Source organism: Talpa europaea, assembly GCF_964194135.1.
Source record: "Talpa europaea genome assembly, chromosome: 3".
Classification (NCBI taxonomy): domain Eukaryota; kingdom Metazoa; phylum Chordata; class Mammalia; order Eulipotyphla; family Talpidae; genus Talpa; species Talpa europaea.
This window is the reverse complement of record NC_140069.1, coordinates 305640-326417: the sequence shown is the minus strand read 5'-3', so window position 1 is coordinate 326417 and position 20778 is coordinate 305640. Positions and strand designations below refer to the sequence as shown.

Below are 20778 nucleotides of genomic sequence, written 5' to 3'. Positions count from 1 at the left end.
CTGTCTGGTCATTTCTTTTTTTTTTTTATTTATTTACTTTTTAAAAGATGCATTTATTTATTTATTTGTCTATACAAGCACTGGGTACAGTCAGAAGCGCGGGAGGGCGAGAGAATTCACCAGAGCCAGAGCGGGGAGCAGAGCAGGCAGAAGGACCGAAGGACACTGCTGAGGGGAGCAGCGGGCGGCAGGAGAGGTCTGCGCACCATGTGGGACCCTCCTCCGGTGGCCGGGGAGCAGCCGCGGATCGAACCGGCGCTGCAGAGGCTGCGGGCAGCTTCGCAGCCCAGCGCTCAACCGCTGTGCCACCTGGGGAGGCCCCCGTTTTTCACTTTTAATATTTACTTTTATTTATGCACACAAGAGCTGGGGTGCAGGCCAGGGGTGGGGGGGTTGTGAGGACTCCCCAGAGACAGTGGGGAGCAGAGCAGGTGGGCCCACTGACACACTGCAGAGGGGCAGCAGGAGAGGAGAGGGTAGCGGTGTCCCGGGGGCCACTCCCCGGCGGGGGTCGCACTCGGGCCGCAGGGGCTGCCGACAGCTTGACAGCGCTGGGAGTCAGCCCTGCGCCCCCAGGGAGCCCCCCGAATGGTCACTCCTCATGCCCGCGGCCTTGGTCGCGGGGCGTGTCTGCCGGCGCTGCAGTGGTTTGGCCAGACGGGCCCTGGGTCCTTCTGCCGTCCGGGCCCTGGGCGAGGCCGTTCCTCGGGTCTGGGCCGGGCGGGCCATGGGCGGTGCGGGGAGGCGTCCGGCTGCTGGCCCGGGAGCCCCGCCGTGCGCCGGTGCGCATGCGCCCTCCGGGCGGGTCCTCGCCCCCGCGGCTGGCCAGGGGCGGCCCCCGCGCCCCCCGCCCCGCGCCCCCCGCCCCGCGCGCCCGGCCGGCCGGCGCCGGCAGCACAGGCGGTCCCTGGGGCCCGGTGGGGGAGGGACCTTGGGACTGGCCTGTCGCCCTCCCTCCGCCCGCCGCGGGCCCCCGGCGCGCTCTGAGGGGGCAGCGGCCTGCACACGCGAGGGCCGCCCGCGGCTCGGTCAGCGGCCCCGCTCTTGGGCGGGCCGGGACCCCCGGGCTGCTCGGTGGCTGCCGTCCGGCTCCCCAGCTGCACGGAGGCTCTTCGTGCCGGCCCGGGTCGGGGTCTGGGTCCCCGAGTCAAGCCCTCGGGAGGGGTCGCCTGCTCTGCTGGCCGCGTGGAGGGGAGGCGGCCCGTGCCCTGGGCGCGCAGCCGGGTGCAGTGGACACTGCCCCACGGCGGTGCCCTCCGGCCCCGGGCGCCCACTGCTGTCTCTGCTCTCCAGGTGGGGAAGAAGCCTCTGCGACGGGACGCCTGGGCGGAGCCCCACGATGTCCGAGCCCTACGTGAGGCGTGAGTGGGCGGCCGTGGGGGCGGGCCGCGGCGTCCGGGAGGGTCTTGCCGGGCGCGTCTACGGCCGGCGGCAGCGCCAGCGTCAGGCGAGCCCAGCCTGGCGGGGGTCCCTGCCTCTCTGGCCACATTACCTGAGAACTGGCCAGCCGGCGTCTACGCGCAGAGCCGCCTGAGAGTGGCCAGGCCCGGCAAATCTCCCTGTGCGGCGCCTCTCTGCAGGCCTCTGGCGGGTGGGTCCTGTGCTGGGGCGTGGGAGCGGCCCAGGGTGAGCAGGAGCCGTTGTGGGCCGGGCGGTGGGACCCCGGGGCCTGAGCGCTGGCTTGTGTGCAGGGCTGTGCGCTGTCCTGCTGGATGCCGTCGCCGACAGGGACCCAATGGTGCAGGAGCAGGTCTGCGGAGCTCTGCGCACACTTGGGGAGTCGCGGCCCCAGGAGATGCTGGACGCCTGTGAGGGGCACCTGCGGCAGCACGAGAAGGTACCGCTCGGGCCCGCAGGGCTGCTCGTGTGGGGGCCACGGAGCCAGAGCCGCAGGTCCCGCTCAGAGGAGCCGCCGTGGCGGCGGGGGACGGGGCTGTCACCACTGCAGACCGGCTTGCTGGTGGACAAGCCCCAGTGTCCCCTGCCCTCCATCCGTCCGCTGGGGAGGGCTCAGTGTGCTGCGTGGGTCAGAGCTTTGAGGTGGGCGGTGTCCAGGGAGCAGCAGCCACCTCCCGCTAGCCCCGCAGCCCTTGGCAGGTGGCTGCCCTGGGGCCCCTCAAGGGGGGCACCAGCTCCCTGCCCCTGGGAGCCCAGCGACCGCGTGTGGGGAGCAGGCCTCCCAGTGTGGCCAGCCTGGATCCCTGGCACCCGTGCCTTTGCCCCCTCACCAGCTCCCCTCATTGGGATGCTGCTTGGGGACAGGCCACCCTGCCTGCGACTGGCGCATGCCCTGGCATTCTCCGCTCATGGCAGAACCCTGGCTGTCTTGCCCCCGCCCGCAGCTGCAGTATCACCGCGTGCTCCTTGTTGCCACGAGGACGGTCCACCTGCCGGGGCCGTGGCTGGAGCTGGGGGTGCTGGCTGGAGGCTGGCAGCGTGGCCATGGGGTGGCAAGTCCCTGGCCAGGGGAGGAAGCTGGGGCCATGGGGACTTGGGGTGCACTGCCATCTGAGGCCTGGACACGGTATGAGCTCAGGCAGCGGCCCTGAGTCAGTGTGTGCTGCAGGGCCTGAGCGGAGGTGGGCAGGGCAGGCTTGGCGGGAAGCCCAGGCGAGGGCAGGGCACTGCTAGCCAGGCCCTCTCTGAGGGTGCCTCCCCTCCTTCGGGCCCGGACTGGCGGTGCCTGGGCCCCAAGGGGCAGCCTGGTGCCCAGCGCTGGGCTCACCCTGGCCTCCCCCGACTGCCCTCAGCTGGCGCCTCCCTGCCGGACCAGGATCTTGCAGGCTGTGGAGACGGTGCTGAGCAGCCACCTGGGCGAGCTGGACAAGGACACGGCCAGGGCGCTCATCCTCTTGGCTGCCAACGAGATGACTCGGGTGAAGGTGATGCGGGCACGGCCCTGCCCCTCCACTCTGCCGTTCCTCGCGGTGTGGCCAGGGGCTGTACGGGGGTCTGCTGTGCCGCGTGGGGGGCTCAGACCACGGTCCCACCGCCTCTGTTTGGCTGCGGTGTCAGTGCGGTTTTTGGGGTACAGGAGTCAGTGTGTGACTGGCAGCAGGCCGCCAGCAGCGTCCTGGTGGCTGTGGGGAGGCGCTTCGTCGGCCTGGTGATGGAGGAGCTGCTGACCAGGTTCCAGCCTGGGGTCCTGCCGCACTGCTTCGTGGTGCGGACGCTGGCCGACCTCTCGGTGTCCAATGGTGCGCTGCCGGCTGGCGGGCACCCTACGGCCCCGCCCGCCGGCCCCGGCCCGGCCCCGCCCCGCCCCGCCCCGGCCCCTCCACCCCAAGGCCCTGACCCCGCCCCGCCCCAGGCCCCGCCCCGCCCCGCCCCAAGGCCCTGGCCCCGCCCCTGGTCACGACCCGCCCCAGGGCTCGGCCCCGCCTCCCTGACCGGCTCCTCCCGCAGTGTTCGGCACGGTGCCCTTCCTGACGTCCATCCTCAGCACGATGGTGCCCATGCTGGGCTGGGCCAAGCACGACAACACGCGGGTGGTCTTCTGCTACGGTAAGGGGGGGCGCTGGGCCTGGGCCTGCAGGCGGGGCTGCAGTGCCTGCTTTCAGGGTCCCCCTGCCCCAGGGCCCTGCCTTTAGAGGCAGCAGTGGGTCCTGCAGCCGGAGGCTGAAGCTCAAGGCCCGGGTGGGCATGCTGGCAGGCCTCTCCCGGCCCGGCTGGCACCTGGAGGCTGCCCCTGCTGTCTGCACCTTCTGAGGGCCCAGCGTGTGGGACCAGGTTCCCTCTCCCACACCCCCCAGGCACATCCACAAGACCCTCCCCCCGAAGTCCTGGTGGGGGTGTGGGGCAGTGTCCACCCGCACTGGCCCTGGGCCCTGGGCGTGTCAGGCGGGAGGGCACTCACTGCGGGCCGCAGCTCTGCAGCGCTTCAGCGAGAGTGCCCTGGAGTACCTGGCTGGCCTGGACCAGGCCCCAGACCCCACAGTCAGGAGAGACAGCTTCGCCACCGACATTCTTGGCGCCTACGAAGTCCTTTTTCAGCACTGGCTGCAGAGCCGCGAGGCCAAGGTATGGGCCGCCTGTGCTGGCCCCAGGGAGGGACGTGCCCACTGGCCCCCACAGCAGTGCCCTGTGGCTGTGGCGCCCCTAGTGCCTGGAGGCCAGGTTGGATGACTGGGTGGGGTCTCCACCAGGCCGTGGCCTGTGTGCTGTCTGGCCACCCCTCTCTCCGGCACTGAGCTCCCACCCAAGCTGGTCGGGTCCGGGTCAGTGGTAGGGGAGCCTGTGTCAGACAGCTCTTGCCACGGGTGTCCCCTCAGCTCCGGCTGGCTGTGGTGCAGGCCCTGGGGCCTATGAGCCAGCTGCTGCCCAGCGAGAAGCTGGAGGAGCAGCTGCCCAAGCTGCTGCCCGGTGTCCTAGGCCTCTATAAGAAGCACTCCGAGGCCCTGCCCGTGTCGCAGGTGAGCCTGGCGCAGGCCTGAGACCCAGGCCCAGGTTACGGGAGGGGGTCCGGTTGTTCCCCAGCCCTGCTATGGACAGGAGCCCCACTGTGCGCCTTCCTGACCCCCGAATTCTAGAGCACAGACTTGCTCCCAAGCCCCTGGCCACCATGTGGCCCAGGAGTGCCCGCGTCAGCTGCTTGGGGATTGGAGTCTGTGGTGCGGCACTGACCACTCTCTCCCTGCCAAGCAGAGCCTGGGCCAGATCCTGGAAGTGGCCGTGAATGTGGGCAGCCGCGCGCTGGAGGCCCAGCTCGACTCTCTCCTGGCGGCTCTGCACGCTCAGGTAGGGTGGGGGACCGCACGGACGGGGACCAGCCCGGGGCCAGAGAGCAGCCAGGCCCTGTGTGTCCTGTCCTCCTCCGACCAGGCACACATTACGCAGAAGTGGAGCCGGCGTGCGTCTGGCGGCTCCAGGCTTTCCGCGCCTGTGGAGCCCTGGGGCTGTGTCTGGCACTCGGCTAGTCCATGTCTGCACTGGGCCGTGCGTGCTTCTGTGCCCCGCGGGTTGTCTTTCACGCCACTTGCCCGGCTCCTGCCTGCAGCGGGGCTCGTTACGCTGAAATCCGGACGTTTTCCCGGCCCTGCCCCACTCCTGCTGCCATGGCGGCGTCTGCTCAGGGCGAGCGAGGGCCCCAGCCCCACTGACCCAGGGGCTGTGGACACAGGCCCCTCGGGGCTCAGCCCGCTGGCTGTGGCCTTTGGGCCCGCACTGCCCCTGGCCTGGGGGGCCGGGCAGCACCCCGAAGTCTGGCCTGGCCCCCGTCTGGGGGCCCCATATAGCAGCAGATCCCCTTAGGGCTGCTGGTCCCCTTAGGTCTCTGGGGGAAAATCCCGGGCCAGCCGTGGTCAGGGCTCACTGCTCACAGTCACCGCCTCTGCTTTTGGATGCGCTCTGCCCACTAGGGCCCCGTGCTGCCCGCGGGGGGCTCTCGCAGGCTTGTGGGTAGAGTGGAGCCCTGGGCCGGCCCCCGGCCAGCACTTCATCAGCACTGTCCGCTTCCCCCAGATCTGCGTGCCGATGGAGTCATCCAGCCCTCTGGTGCTGAGCAACCAGAAGGAGGCGCTGCGTTGCCTGACAGCGCTGGGTGAGTGCAGGGCGGGAGGGCACTGGCCGGGCACCAGGCGGGCTCGGGGGCTCCGGGGGAGCCTCTTTACTGCCTGGTCACTCTGAGTGCTGCTTGCAGCTTGCTACTCGCCTGACCGCCTGCTGGCCTTCCTGCTACCCAAGCTGGACGCTGCCAACGAGAGGACCCGTGTGGGCAGCCTGCAGATCCTGAGGCACATCATCAACTCGGCCCGTGAGTGCCCAGCGTGGCGCCGGCTGAGGCGCCTCCCTCTTGGGGATAGTAGTCGAGGTGGGAGTCTGGGCCCTGGGCAGTGCCATGTGCCGCCGCCGCCCCTGGCGCACACGCTTGCACACTCAGGTGCAGCACCAACAGCCGTGCTGGACCTCACTGTGGGGCCTCGGCCCACCTGGGCCAGGTGCAGGTGGCTGGGCAGGATGTTCAGGCCTGCAGAGGGGAGAGAGGCACCCTGGCTGGGTCCCAGCCGTGGTTCTGATGCCCTGTGTCGGTGCGCCCGGCGCCTGCTGTGGCCCAGGTCCCTCACCAAGCACACCCAGACCCGCTGCCTCCAACAGCCACCTTGTGGCTTGTTAGGGGTGAGAGGACATCCCCGGGAGGCTGCTTGTCCCCAAGGGACGGGCCCTTCTGCACCTTGGTGGCGGGGCCTGACTCCCTTCTGCCTCGCAGCTGCGCGGATGGAGGCCAAGAAGACCTTTGTCCTCTCCTCCCTGCGGCTCCCTCTCCTGGACAGCAGCGGCAAGGCAAGCGGGTGGCCAGCGTGTGGGCGGGTGGGCAGCCGCCACCAACCAGGCCCAGGGTCCGCAGACAGGGTGGGGCGTACGGGCAGGGTCTGTGCTGCAAAATGCAGGGCGGCCGTGCCCAGGGGCGGGCGCTGTGCGGGAAGGTGGGCGGTGGTGGGGGATGGGTCACTGGCCCTGTACCTGTCCTGACCTTCTGTGGGCCCCACAGGTGAAGCGGGCAGTGGTCCAGGTGATCAGCGCCATGGCCCACCATGGCTACCTGGAGCGGCCTGGCGGGGAGGCCATGGTGGAGTACGTCATCCAGCAGTGCGCGCTGCCCGCCCAGCCAGAGGCGGAGGTGAGAGCTGACCGTGGCTGCCTGGGCCTATACGGGGCCCACGCCCCTTCCTGAGGGTGCTGGGGAGGAGAAAGGGGCCCCCCAAACTAGGACTCCCGTTCTCAGCCTGACCTACAACGTCTCCTGAGAAGCGCGACTTCCGGATGTTTGTCTTGTCCGTGTCGTCCGCCCTCCCGGTGTGTCCCGCCCTGTGTGTGCAGGGTCTCGTGGTGGCAGTGCCGCCGGCCAGCATCCCCCTGGTCAGCTGGCCCCTCGCACAGCGCCTTTCAGGGCGCGGAGCCACCGCCCCCTCCAGCCACTTCCCGCGTGGCCGAGGCTGCAGGGACCTTCCACCCGCGTTTCCTCCTAGAAACTAAGGCTTAGCTTTTATATTTCGGCCTGTTTGAGTGAACTTTGCTGAGATGTGTGTCAAGGGTGTGCGGGCAGCCCTGCGGCCAGCCCCGGGGAGGCAGGGCTCTCTCCTTGGACAGCCAGACGGCCGTCGCTGGGCCCTACCCCCACCCCTGCTGGCCCTGCGGTGTCTCCCGGTGGTGGCTTCCTTGCCGTGCGGCTGGCCAACCCCGCGCTCCTCTGGCACGTACAGGATCATCTGATTTCTACAAAGGCAGCCGGGCAGGCTGGGGTGAGGCTGTGTTTGTTTGGACATGGCTGTGGACTCAGAGGCCATCCTGACGGGCTGTGCCCTGGCCTCCCCTTCCAGGGGCCGGCAGGCCCTTGACTACGTCACGGTCTCTGGTTTCTGCTGTCGGCCTCTGCGCTCCCCAGCGGGGGCTCCTGTGCGGGTTTTGTTAGGTCTGTAGCTGCTTTGTGTTACGATGACACACAGGTCGGCTCGTCCTGGTGTCCAGTCATCCACGGGGGTATAGCTGACCTCGCACATATCCCAAGGCCGTATCCCAAGGCCCTTCCTAGGCTCCTCGGGATGTCCTGCAGAGCCGGCTGCTCCTCTCCAGGCTGGCCCTGCCGCTTGGGTGACCTGCCCCGCTTCCCACGCCCTCGGGCCTCTGTGATTAAGCCAGAGGCGCTGCTTCCGGCCTCCCACGGCTGGCTCCCCCTGGCGCTGCCTGGCTACACTGTTGGTCCTAAAGGCCTGGCTGGGCTGCTGTGTGGGCCGGGCCACCTTCCACGGTCTGGGCCTCGCTGTCTTGCGTCTGCTGGTGGCGGATGTGAGCATGTGGCTGCCGTGGGTGCAGCGTCTGACCTGGGCCGCTAACCAGTCCCCAGCCGCGTCTTCTGGTCAGCTGCTCACCAACGTGCAGCTGATGCAGGGGCGGCAGGAGACCATGGCCTCCAAGCTGCTGGCCATGAAGCAGTAGGTGCCAGGGCCTGTGGCGAGCGCTGGCTTTGGGGGCCTCCAGGTCAGTGGGGGGGGCTCCCCCGGGGCAGAGCGCCGCTGGCCCCTCCGACATCGCTGTGGCTGCCCAGCCCCTTTGTCCAGGAGCGGTACTCACCCTGCCCACCGTGAGCCGCTGGGGGACAGGCTGTCACCGCGTCTGCGCTGGGCCGGGGGGGTCTTGTTGCACCGAATATGCTGGCAGACCCTCAGCTGGCCCCGGGCCCCGCGCCTCCTGCCGCCCTGGTCTTCACCTCCCACACGAGCCCCGGCCCCGGCTGGCTGCTCCCGGTTCTGGCCACTCCCGGTTCTGTCCGTCAGCTCTCTGGGCCCCACGGCCTGTTTCTGCAGTTGTGCTTCTCCTGACTCTGCTGGGGGTCCCCGCTGCTCCCCCCCCGGGAAGGGGGACAAGCAGGGAGGGAAGCCAGGCAGGAAGAAGAGGGCATCAGCTGGAACAGGCTTCAGGGGCCATAGCCTCAGGGACGGTGCCCGCCGAGGACAGGCCGCTGTCTGTGGGTCTTACCCGTGTACAGCTGCAGACCACTAGGGCTCGGGGAGCAGAGCAATGGCGTTTATTTAACAAGCAGGGGGAACAGAGTTACGAAGGCCACAGCGGACAGCTACCCCCCAGATAGTGTCCACTGCTGCGGGTCCCACACAAGATGGCGCCGTCCCGCCATGAGGCCTGAGTGTGGGCGTCGGAGGTTCCCATGTGGGGGCTGCTGAGACTGGCCCAGCGGCCCCAGCCACAGTCTGAAGGCCGGGACGGACAGCACCGGAAGCTGGACTGGACAACAGAGGCCGCAGCACAGGGGGTGCCGGCCTAGCTCTTGGTGTCCTCTGGGTGTGGCGGCGAGACCGGGGGCGAGTTTAGCCCCTGCAGACTCTTGGCTTCTCCCTTCGGAGGTCAGCTGCTGGACGCTGCTGCTTTCTTTCCGAGCCAGGTTCAGAGGGCGGCGAGTCTAGGGGACTCCGGGCTCCCGTCTGTGCTCCCTTAAATCCTCTCCGAGCCCCATCCTCAATCACCCCCTGACGGGACCACCAGCCTGGCTGCCCGCTGCAGCCCCTGGGGTGGGCAGGCCGCCCCCATGCTCCCCGGTGGCTGCCCCGCGTCCCCGCCCCGCCCCACGCTGGGACGTCCTGAGCCCCTTTGCTGTCCTGAGCCCTGCGCCCCCTCCTGCCTGGACGTCTCCGTCTGTTCTTCCAGCCGGTCGTGTCTGCTCAGCAGTGGCCTTCGCTGTCCACTCCCGGCAGGCAACCAGGCCGCGTCCGGGTGTCTCCTGCCCCCACTCACCCGTGGGCCCAGCGGCCTTGCCCCCCACATGGCCTCAGCCCAGGCAGCTGCTCTCTGTGTTCTTGGGCTCTGGGGCCCGCGGGCTGCGCTTCTCAGGGCTGCCGGGCCCACGGCTGTGCTGGCGCGAGCCCGCGTCCACGTGGAGGCTGCGCTCTTCGGTTGCGGCGACCAGGCCTCGCCCGCGGCCAGCCTGCACTGGCTCCTGGGAGGCCGCCGCGCTGAGGTCACAACTCGCGGGTCATTTTCTCGTGGGAGAGCGTCCTCGGGCGCCGGGCTGGGCGCCTTGTGCGTGGCAGGCCCCTGGGTGGCCCTCGTTCTGCCCCGGGGCTACTGGTCGGGCAGTGGTGCCACCGCCGCTGGCCCACAGGGACCCATGGGCCTTGCTTGTCCTGGAGGCTGGAACAGGTGCCCATGGGTGGCCTCAGTGGGGACCTCCTGTGCAGCTGGGGGTCTGCAGGCCATGTCCTCGGGCCCTGGGCCACCACCAGGCAGCCCGGAGAGCGAGCGACGGCCTCTGCCCCTTGCTACCCCCAGCTGGGTCCGGACAGCGAGGCCCTGGCCGAGGACAGCGTGCGGTCCATCAGCATCAACACCCTCTACCTGGTCAGCACCACAGTGGACAGGATGAGCGACGTGAGTGTCAGGCCTCCGGGAGCCCCCGCTGCCCTGGGCAGTCCCCTGGCCAGGCCTGCCTCTTCCTGCCTCCCTGAGCCCAGGTCACAGCTGCAGCAGCCCCACTAACCAGGCTGTCCCCCAGGTCCTCTGGCCTTACCTGCTCGAGTTCCTCATGCCCGTGCGCTTCACCGGGGCCCTGACCCCGCTCTGCCGCAGCCTCCTGCACCTGGCACAGAAGCGGCAGCAGGAGCAGCCCGACGGCTGCCTGGTCCATTACGGCGCGCGCGGTGGGTGCTCTGGGCCTTGCTCCCTGCAGACCCTGCCCGCGCCCGCTCGGTGCACCCTGCTCCCCCCGGGGCAGCCACCCGCCTGGGCTGGGCGCCACTGAGCGTCTCCTGTTCCTTTACAGCTACCCTCCCGTCTCCCTACGCCGTCACCACCCGGCTTCTGGTAAGCAAACTTGGGGTGACCCCCGAGTGGGGCCGCGTCTCTCCCCTAGTGAAGTGCTTGGCAGCCAGCTGCGAGCTGTCCCCACCCCTCATGGGCGCCTGGTGCCACGAGTACCCTCTGCCCTGCAGACCGTCGCCTGCGACCCCTACGCGGGGGACGGCCGCGGGCCGGCCTCGCTGCGCCTCCTGCACGTCCTGCACGGGAACGTCCACCCTCTGCTGGGGCAGCGCTGGGAGACCACCATCCCCCTGCTGCTGGGGCACCTGGAAGGTGAGGCCTGAGGCGGGCGCCCCAACCCTGCCCACCCGCTTCTGCCCAAGGGCGTCAGGCTGGCCCGGCGAGCAGGGCCTGTGGGTGGGAAGAAGGAACCTTCCTGCTGGCCTGGGCAGTCTGGACAGTTGCCGGGCAGGGCCCGCTGGTGCCCCCAGAGCCCTGGTGTGGGCGTGCCTCGGGCATCTGCGTGGTGGGGGGCAGGCGGCCTCCCCCTCTGCCCCGGTGGACTGGGCCGGACTGGACTGGTGTCCTTTCAGAGCACACAGAGGCGTCCCTGTCGCAGAAGGAGTGGGAGGAGAAGCTGCTGATGGTGAGGGGCGGAAGGGGGTGGGGGGGGCCTGGCTTGGACCCGGGTGACAGGCTGCTCACCGGGGACCCCTGCCCACAGTTCCTCCGGGACACCCTGGCCGTGGTGTCTGACAACATGTGGACCTGCCAGCTGAGCCTGGAGATGTGCAAGCAGCTGCCCAGCTATGATGGGGTGCCCCGGGAGAAGGTGCGGGGTATCCACTGCAGGGGACCTGGCACAGCCCAAAGCTTCAGCTCTGTGGTCACTGGCCATGAGCCCTGCTGGGGGGAGGTGCGGGGCCCGGCCCCTCGTGTGCCTCAGTCGCTGCTCAGGACACCGCTGGTCGGCAGTGCTCAGCGTTGCCGCCCCAAAGGCAGTTGGTGGTGCAGGCAGCCCTGGCTGGAGTCAGCATAAGCCCACCCTGGCCTCTGTCCAGAGCTTCCTGTACAGGTGCATAGGGACCGCGCTGGGTGCCGCCTCCGACGGGGAGGTGGTGAGGAAGCACCTGCAGGAGCTGCTGGAGACGGCCAGACATCAGGAGGGGGTGGAGCGCGAGGTGTGAGGCTGAGGGGGCAGGTTGGCGGGGGTGGGCATTGGGGGTGGGGCCGGGGGCAGGGCGTGTGAGCCAGCGCCCCCGTGCCTCCCCAGGGTCTCGCCTGCTGCTTCGGGATCTGTGCCATCTCCCACCTGGACGACACGCTGGCCCAGCTGGAGGACTTCCTGAGGTCTGAGGTGTTCAGAAAGTCCGTGGGCATCTTCAGTCTCTTCAAGGTGTGGGTCAGGCTGACCGCCTGGGTCGGTGGCATGTGGGGGCCACGCTGTCCTGGACGTCATCTCCACGTCCTTGGGACGGAGCTGGCTGTGGGACCCTCCAGCCGCCGGCCCCTGTGAGGGCAGCTGCTGTCTTACTGCCCCACTGACCTGCTCGGGGGCTGGGGAGGCCGCATCCCTGCTGAAGGCAGACTCGCTGTGCTCCGGCCTGTGTGCCCTGGGCGTCGGGACCGGGTGTGTGGCCGGAGTTCCTGAAGCCTGGCCCGGCCCACAGGAGCGGAGCGAGACTGAGGTGGAGCGTGTGAGGAGCACCCTGATCTTGTGCTACGGCCAGGTGGCCGCCCAGGCGCCCCGGGAGCTGGTGCTGGCCCGGCTGGAGGCTGATATCCTCAGGAACATGTTCCTGTGCTTCCACACCAAGGTGGGCGCACGCCTGGCGGTGGGCAGGGCCACCAGGGTGCCCTGATAACCCCCCGCTTTTTGCTGTCCAGGTTCTGGGAGTGAAGGTGGAGAGCAAGGTACAGTGCTCGATGGCCAGGCCTCGCTTCCTTGGGGCCAGCATGGGGGCCTGGGAGCCACTGCCCTGCTGAGGGGCCACTGGGAGCCTCATGGCTGCGGCCCCCTCTGGCTCTGCCCTGCCTGCCTGGGGCCTGGTGCGGCTGACAGGCTTCCCTCGCCCGGGGTCACCCTGGGGCTGTAGGTCAGGTTCTCCCCTGTAAGAGCAGGCTGTGGGGGCAGGGAGGGGAGGGGTCCCTGCTCCCCAGCCTGCCAGAATGAGGCAGGCCCCTTGCGCCCAGGACAGCCTCATCAGCCCCTTCCCTGATGCTTAGAACCCCAGGGGGTGGGCAGGCAGGTGGCACCTCTGCACGGCTGCCCCCTGTGTCCCTCGCCTGCTGGCTGCGGGGACCCTTCGGCCGCCCGCGGGGGAGGGTACGGGGCCGTGTGGGCCTTTGAGTGCTGTGGGCACCTGCAGGGCCCCGCCTGGGCCCCTCCTGTAGGCTTGGTGAGCCCTGGGTCTTGAGAGCGTGGCGGGCAGCCAGCCGCCCTGGCTCCGGGCCGAGCCCCACGGGTGGGGTGGCCGCAGCCAGTGCCTGCAGCCCCGCGTCCCCCCAGGACCCGGCCCTGAAGCTGTGCCTGGTCCAGAGCGTGTGCGCGGCCAGCCAGGCCGTCTCCAGCAGCGCCCACGCCGGCGCCTTCCACTTCACACAGAAGGCCGAGCTGGTGGCCCAGATGCTGGTGAGCGGAGCCGGCCCGGGCCCCGGGGGTCCTGGGGCGCTGGTGCTCTGGGCTGGGCTGAGCCGCGCCCATGGCTGCTCCCCAGGATTTCATCAAGGCCGAGCCCCCAGACGCCCTGAAGACACCGATTCGGATGACGGCCATGCGCACCTGCACCCACCTGGTGTATCTTTTCCTGGCCGTGGGGCCTCGGGGCGGGGCGCGGGCTAGACAGACTCGGCCCTTAACTCGCCACCCAGCCCACTGGAGCCGGCCCTCGAGGCGCAGCTGCAGGCCGGCCTGGTCCAGGGCTGTCTGCACAGCATCCTGGCCCTGCCGCCGGAGACCGAGGGCCCTGGGGACCAGGAGGTAGAGCTGGGCACCCCGGGTGGGCACCGGGAAGGCCGCTGTGGGCAGTGGGGTCACAGTGGGGCTGGCCTCGCTCCTCCCAGGTCCTGTACCAAGACACCATGCAGGCCCTGGGGGACCTGCTGGCTGGGCTTCTCCGCCGGAACACGACGCCGCAGGGCCTGCAGACCATGGTGGAGGTAGGCATGCAGTGGGCACCGCCGCGGGCAGCGTGCAGCTCTCTGCAGGGGGCCTGTGAGCAAGTGGGCGGCCCCTCTGGCCTGGGCAGGGGCACAGGCCCTGACCTCTCCACAGCATGGGGCTGGGATGGGGGTCACTGCCTCCTGCTGGCCTGGGGCAAGGGGGGGTGGGTAGGGGGCACCTGTGTGGGAAGGCCTGGCACAGGCTGCCCGCCCTGAGGCACAGGCTATTCCTGGGGCCACCTGTGTGCAGTCCCCTCCCCTCTCCCCAGCACCTGAGCCCCTGGATCAAGTCCCCACGGGGCCACGAGCGGGCCCGGGCCCTGGGCCTGAGCGCTCGCCTGCTGCAGCACTTCCGGGAGCACCTGCACATCAGCGTGAGTAGCCACCGCGGCCTCCTGACGGCTGCATGGGCCGGCACACCTGCTGCCTTGCCCCCGAGGGGCGCCCTCGGGCCAGGGCCCACAGCGGGAAGCCGACTCACACCCCCTGTGCAGGGCACTGGCCTGTTAGTCCGGCACATGTGCCCACCTCAGGGACTGTAGGGGGACGATGAGGCATCTGGCACAGGCGGATCACAGCATTGCACCCTCCGCACCCCCCAGCGTCCCTCCAGCAGCCCCCCATCCCATCTGCCCCCAGGCCCTGGTGCCCTTCCACAACCTGGGGCTCCTCATCGGCCTCTTCGCCCCACGGTGCGCGGACCTGTGGCCTGCCACCCGCCAGGAGGCGGTGAGCTGTGTCCACTCCCTGCTCTACATCCAGCTGGGCTACGAGGGTGAGGCGCTGGCTGGGCAGTGGCGGCGGGCAGAGGAGGCAGTCCGGGCCTTGGCCCCGGAGAGGTCTCTGCGCTGCCACAGGGGCTCCTGCCTCCGCAGGCTTCTCCCGGGACTACCAGGACGAGGTGGCTGAGCAGCTACTGACCCTCAGAGAGGGCCTGGTGCATCCCGACCCCGCCATCCTCTTCCACACCTGCCACAGTGTGGCCCAGGTGCGTGCACTGCGGGCGGCAGCCGGGCCCCCCTCCACCCGGCGCGGGAGCCGTCCTGGGCTCCCTGTGGCCTGCAGTGGCCTTTGTTGGGGGGCACCCTGGCTGGGTGCAGGGCGGTGGGCGAGCTGCTGCACCCTCTTGGGGCCGGGTTGGCTTTCACCACAGGGGAGGCGTCCACGGGCGGGCCCCTGATGCCACCGACCACGCCGTGCAGATCGTTGCGAAGCGCCTCCCGCCAGACCAGCTCATCAGCCTCCTGCTGACCTTGTTTGAGGGCCTGGGCGACCCGGACAAGAACTGCTCCCGAGCGGCCTCAGTCATGATCAACTGCCTGCTCAAGGAGCGCGGCCACATGCTGCTGGAGAAGGTGGGGCGGGGACCTGGGGGACAGGGCGGTTGGCAGGGCCGCAGCGCCGGGAGACCCCTGGTCACTGCTGGACTTGGAACTTTTCTGACCGAGGGTCAGAGACGCGTCCTAGCAGGTGACGGGGGGCCTGGCAGAGCCGTCCCCAGCCGCCCTGATAGTGGCGAGATCACACCGAAGGCGGTAGGCCCTGGCGTCGGTGGGAGGCTGGTCAGGGGCATGGAGCCAGCCTGGGGCAGGCCTCCCTGCCCTTGCGGCCTTGCCTGGGGCTTCTGCCCCAGCAGTCTGCCGGCCAGCCTTCGGGGTCAGGACAACCGAGCCAGGGTGGGAACTGCTGTCTCCGTCCCCACCCCCCTCCTCGTCACTGGGCAAGGGTCGGTGGGCCGCGCTGCGTGTCCGGCCTGCGGTGGTCAGAGACGTCGCCCTGCCCCGCGTGGGGGAGGGCTGTGCTCCACAAGACCCCCGCCCGGCGCAGGCCCTGACCGTGACGTCATCCTCAGGTGCCAGAAGTCGTGAGCGTGCTGCGCTGCCGGCTGCAGGAGACCCCAGCTGAGCACGTCCTTCAGGCCGCCCGGCACAGTGTCTACCTCCTGGCATCCCAGCACCGTGCAGCCGTAGTGTCCAGCCTCCTGGGCAGCCCCCTGCCCTTTGACAGGTACTGCTAGGCTTGAAGCTAGGTCCCCCCTACTTCGTGGGAGTCTGAGTCCAGGGCCCAGGGCCGGGGCCAGGCCTGCTTCCTCAAGGGCCCTTTGCGGGCATCAACTGTCACTGTGGGCCAACCTCTGTCGAGCCAGGACAGCCCCGTGGCCAGGCTCGGTCCCTGCAGCTGAGTCTATGGATGCTGGGCTGCGGCCTTCCTCGCTGAGGTGCCGCCCACCACTAGGCCCACCTGCTGGTGCCGCACTCTGCCCCAGGACAGGGTGTCGGGCACATGACCAGGGCCACACGTGGCACCCAGACAGCATTGTCCAGGGCCAGGTTTGTGTGGCTGCCTCCCGGCATGGCTTCCCTCAGCGGGCCTGGGGCTCACCCACGCCTTGGTCCCCAGCACCTCCTGCCGCTGAAGCGCATCTGCCGGAGCTCCCTGGGCCTGGTGGCCGCCCCCCGAGGGTCTGGTGCCTCCCTGGCTGCCTCTGCAGGGCTCGGGTTTTGGCTGGGAGGGCCAGTGCTCCTCTAGGCGACTGCGGCCCCCCACGCCTGCCCCTCCAGGGCCCCGCCCACCTGCTCCCCGTGTCCACCTGTGCCCCAGCCACGGCGTCCTGTGTGTCCCCGAAGGGCTGCAGGCTCCATTCGGAGTCCTGGGATGAGCTTTGCGCTGGCCCCAGCTGGCTCTGTGCCCTTTGCGTGGCCTGCATGGAGGGCCCGGGCTCTGCCCTGCCCCATTGCTGGTTCTGCCCCCGCTAGCCCATGTCAGGTCTGCAGTTGCAGCCGAAACCAAGGGGCTGCCGAGGGTGTGGGGGCCCCTGCTGGCCTGTAATGTCCCCTACCTCCTTCCAGCCACTCCTGCACCCTGTGGCGCGCCCTGGCCATGGAGCCCAGTCTGACAGCCCAGGTCCTGGGCCTGCTCCTGGACAAGATGGGCTGCGATGTCCCCTTCAAGGAGAGCCGGACCTTCCTGCTGAGCAGCTCCCCCGAGCGCGTGGCCACACTGCTGCCCCTTGCGGTGAGCGACGGCCCTGCTCCCTGCAGTTGGGCCCCTGCTCCGCAGCGCCCCAGACCCCATCCTGGCCCCAGTGCCAGCCATGGGTGCCCCTCCCCGCCTGGCAGTCAGCTGGGGGAGGCCGTCCTGTGGGGGGCCCCCGCTGCCTGGAGCCACCTGTGTCTGAAAGCCACAAAGGCAGCACCGGGTCTGGCTGGGCGGGACATGCGGGCCCTGGCGCGGGGCTCATGGGTGGCCGTCCCCAGGCCACGTGCGCACTGCGGGAGCTGGCATCGGCCCCCGAGTCCGGCCCCGCTGTGCTGGAGCTCTACCCCAGGCTCTTCGCTGCGCTGCTGCTGCGCGTCAGCTGCACCCTGGATGTCCAGCTGCCCCGCAGCCTGCAGGCCAAGGACAAGAGGACCCCCGGCCCCTCCACGCCCAGCCTGGAGCCCTGCAGGTACCACGAGGCCCTGAGGCCTGGAGGCCGGGCGGGCACGTGCAGGGTCAGTGCCACCCTGGGCCGCTGCCTCCCACCTCCCATCACGGATAGGGCAGGGCTGCCCCGGTGGCTCAGCGTGCTGCGGGGAACAGGAGGCCTGGCAGCTAGTAGAGCCCCCAACACGTCTGTGACTGGCCACAGTGGCTGAGGGCAGCCCACATCCAGGGGCGGTAACCCCCACGTCTGGAGCCCCCTGGAATTGTGGGACAGTTCTCCTGGGATGGCAAGACCTGCCCCAAGTGTGTGGCCTGTGCTGCTGGGGCCAGGGCTGTCCAGCGGCGGGTGGCCACCATCTGTGACCACCACACTCCCAGGTGACCATGGGGACAGGGCTGGCCACGTTGTGAGAGCTACAAGCTGCGTCCACGCTGCCCGGGCTCAGCTCCTGCTGCCCTCAGCTGTTCTTCAGCACTGCCTAGGGCCTTGCCGTGTGTGGGGCCCACCCAGAAGCCTTGGGTCGGCCATCCTGGGGCCCGACAGGCCCTCCGGACGGCAGCTGGGTGGCCTGGTCCACACGTACCTGATGTCACTGCAGCAGGCCCCTGGCAGATGCGGCCATGCCGCCCAGGGCCAGGCCCACCATGGCTGAGCTCCAGCACTGCCCAGTCTGTGGTGGGGGTGGACTCCACATGGGCACCGCCCCTGCGTGCATCCTGCAACTCGGGCTTTGAGGGCTGCCTGCCCTGCGTGCCCAGGAGCGGCCTCACATGCCAGCCACTGGTCAGCTCTGGGCCCCCAGTATCCTCAGGGCCCAGGGTGGGGAAAGCAGGGCCTGTACCTGCGACCTGTGCTTCAGGCAGGAGGGCTGGGTAGGGGCCAGGGCCCAGCACATCCAGGGTGGGCTCCAGATGTGAACTGGCTGGGGTGCAGGGGCCTGGACTGGATGGGGAGCCCGGCGTGTCACCCCGGGGACACTCAGTCCAGAAGCTCACACTCGCCAGCAGCCCCTGCCCTGCCCACCCCCTGAGCTCCGTTTTGAGCCAATGTCCAAACTAGAGATGACTATGACTAACTTTTGGGGTGTTTAGGAAGCTTTTTCACCTTCTCCCCAAATTTTAAAAATTAACGGTCTGGGCAAAGGACAGAGCAGCCAGTTTCCACCGTGTGTGTGTGTGGGGGGGGGGGGCTGGGCAGTGGGGGGTGGAGTGCTGGTGCCCATGTCTCCGCAGCTCTGCTGTGGCCGCGCTGCAGGCCGTGCTGCTCCGGGGCGGCAGTGAGGACGTGGTGCAGTGTGTGGAGCTGGAGGGGGCCTGGGAGCTGCTCCAAACTTCAGCCGGCCATGAGGAGGGGGTCGCCCGACTGGCCAGGTAAGCCGCGGGGCCCCAGAGCCCAGCCCACCGTGGGAGGTGGCGGTCAGCAGGGCGCGCTGAGGCCGCGCGTGTCCTCCATCCCCAGTGCCATGGCCAAGCTCGCGGGCCCCCGGCTGCCCCCAGTGGTGCGGGCGCTCCTGTGTGCGCAGAGCAGTGTGTACGAGACCCAGAGGATCACTGCCACGGCCTTCCTGGCAGAGGTATGCGTGGCGGTTGTGCCCGCCGAGGGGCTGCCAGCGGGGAAGGGAGTCGTGTCAGGCCTGGGGACCTGCTCTGTGCGGCCGGGGAGCAGGCCAGCAGCCGGGGCAAGGTGAGGGGTGGCACTAACCCAGCCTTGGCCCACATCACCCCGCACCCTCTGAACGGGGGGGCCGTGAGGGCGGGGGCACCCAGGCCAGCAAGTGTGGCATCCCCCCAGCTCGTGCGGGTCGTCCGCCCAGGCCCAGCTCGCTGGGTCACGGCACCTCTGCCCCCAGCTGCTCAGCTGCAAGGTGGTCAATGACCTGATGCTGCTGGACTCGCTGCTGGACACCCTGGTGGCCCGGCAGAAGGACACGAGCGCCAGCGTGCGCCGGTTGGTGCTGCGCGGTCTGGCTAACATGGCCTCTGGCTCTCGGGAGCAGGTGAGCTGGCGGTCCCCCCGAGGGGCACAGGAGGCCGGGGAAGGGGTCCGGGAGGCCTGAGCAGGCGGTCCTGCCCCTGCCCCTGCCCCTGCCCCTGAGCACAGGTGGTGCTCCAGGTGCAGGCCCACAGCCCCCAGCTGCTGGCGGCCATGATTGCTGGGCTGGACGACGGGGACGACCCACACAGCCTGGTGGCCCTGGAGGCCATGGTGGGCCTGGCCAGGCTGCTGGACCTGCTGGACCCCTGGGAGCTGCACTCGGTGCTGCTGCATGTGGCCATCCGCATCCGGCCCTTCTTCGACAGCGTAGGTGGGGCGGGCACCGGGGGCACCCAGAGCCCCAACACCCTAGCCGGGTGGGCTGGCGCCTTCGTCCAGGCCCGCCCGCCGCTCCTCCCAGCGCCTGGGTCCCCAGCCTTGAGAGCCTGGGCTCCTACCCTGTGGCCACGGGCTGGCGTCTGCCGCCCCCAGTTGGGCCTTCCCTGCAGGAGGGAGAAGCGAGGCCCTGGCTGGCCGCCTGTGTGGGGCTGGGCTGGATCCCTGTGGGGTGACACTGGCGTCCCCCAGGAGAAGATGGAGTTCCGGGCCGCGTCCATCCAGCTCTTTGGGCACCTCAACGAGGCCTGCCGTGGGGCCTGCGAGGACGTCTTCCTGGAGCAGGTGGTGGGCGGGCTGGCGCCCCTGCTGCTGCACCTGCAGGACCCCCAGGCCCGGGTGGCTGAGGTGAGGCCCCAGCAGCGGCGGGGCGGGGCGGGGCGGGGCGGGGCAGGCGGGCGGGGGAGGGCGGCGGGACTCAGCTCCCCCCGCAGGCCTGCAGGTTCGCCCTGCGCGCCTGCGCATCCAGCCTGCAGTGCGAGGAGCTGTCGGCCGCCTTCCAGAAGCACCTGCAGGATGGCCCGGGGCTGCACTTCGGGGAGTTTCTCAACGCCACCTGCAAGCACCTGGTGGGGGCGGGGGCGGGGGCGCTGGGCAGGGGGGATGGGGGGTGGGGGTGGGGGCGCTGGGCAGGGGGGGTGGGGGTGGGGTCGGCGCCCACCGCCCCGCCTGCCTCCGCAGATGCGCGTCTTCCCGGAGCTGCTGGGCCGCCTGGCCAGCACCAGCCTGTTCTACTTCAAGAGCTGCTGGGAGGATGTGCGCGCGGCCGCTCCCCTGCTCACGGGTGAGCGCCTCTCCCCGCCCCCGCGCCCCCCCCCGCCCCGCCCCGCCTGACGCCCGCCCCCCCCCCAGGGTTCCTGGTGCTGCACGCGGAGCCGGAGCAGCGGACGCAGGTGGACCTAGAGCAGCTCCTGGCCGGTGAGCCCCCCCGCGCCCCCCCACCTGCGGGGCCGCTCGACCCTGCGGGCACCGGGGACTAAGTGATTTTCCTGGATTTCAAGGATTTTTTCCCTGTCACTGGTGACCTCATCGTCTCTAGTAATTCACGGAAACTTCCTAACTGTTCCAAGAGCTTAAAAAACACTAAAAAAGGAAAAACTATCTTTCCGTTGGCTCCCGAGCCCTCCCGGCAGAGGCCCTTCGGAGGGTGGTGGTGGGCGGCCCCTCGCGGGGAGGGGGCGCGGCGGGGTCCTGCCCCGGGCGCGCAGCTCGTTAGCGGGGCGCTGGCGGGAACCCCGCGCCCACAGCCACCCCTCTCCCCGCAGCGCTGCAGCTCCTGCTGCGGGACCCCGCCCCCGCCGTGCGCGGCCGCGCGGCCGAGACGCTGGGCCGCCTGGTGAGGTTCGCCTGAGGCGGGGAGCCCCCGCCGCCCGCCCGGCCACAGGACGCTGCTGGAGGCCAAGTGGGGCCGCCGTACCCCCCAGTTCCAATAAAGCCATTTGCTCCTCAACAGGTGACGTGGGGGGTGCGGTGATGTGGGGAAAGACCAGCGGGGCGCGGCGGGGCACCCCACTGCTGCGCAGGACGGCGCGGGAGGCAAGGGCCGAGGCGAGAGGCGGGCGGACGGCAGGGAG

At 70.0% G+C, this 20778-nt stretch overlaps 1 protein-coding gene across 1 annotated transcript; it reads left to right on the top strand.

The window, feature by feature from the left end:
• Positions 1-1339: 1339 nt before the first annotated feature.
• On the top strand, positions 1340-20644 carry MROH1 (maestro heat like repeat family member 1; the record flags this gene model as incomplete). The annotated part of the gene is made up of 42 exons (XM_084229634.1): positions 1340-1442; positions 1692-1837; positions 2751-2882; positions 3035-3197; positions 3406-3504; positions 3869-4020; positions 4272-4412; positions 4645-4737; positions 5461-5539; positions 5639-5752; positions 6206-6279; positions 6488-6616; positions 9778-9876; positions 10001-10145; positions 10268-10308; positions 10437-10578; positions 10839-10891; positions 10970-11077; positions 11307-11426; positions 11519-11641; positions 11916-12062; positions 12133-12159; positions 12755-12877; positions 12963-13042; positions 13117-13225; positions 13309-13404; positions 13677-13781; positions 14047-14182; positions 14283-14395; positions 14610-14762; positions 15260-15414; positions 16257-16422; positions 16665-16855; positions 18067-18204; positions 18293-18407; positions 18684-18830; positions 18947-19135; positions 19397-19552; positions 19639-19773; positions 19886-19988; positions 20057-20122; positions 20470-20644. The coding sequence occupies 42 exons, from the start codon at positions 1340-1342 to the stop codon at positions 20553-20555; spliced, it is 4992 nt and encodes a 1663-aa protein (XP_084085760.1). The 3' UTR covers positions 20556-20644.
• Positions 20645-20778: the final 134 nt, after the last annotated feature.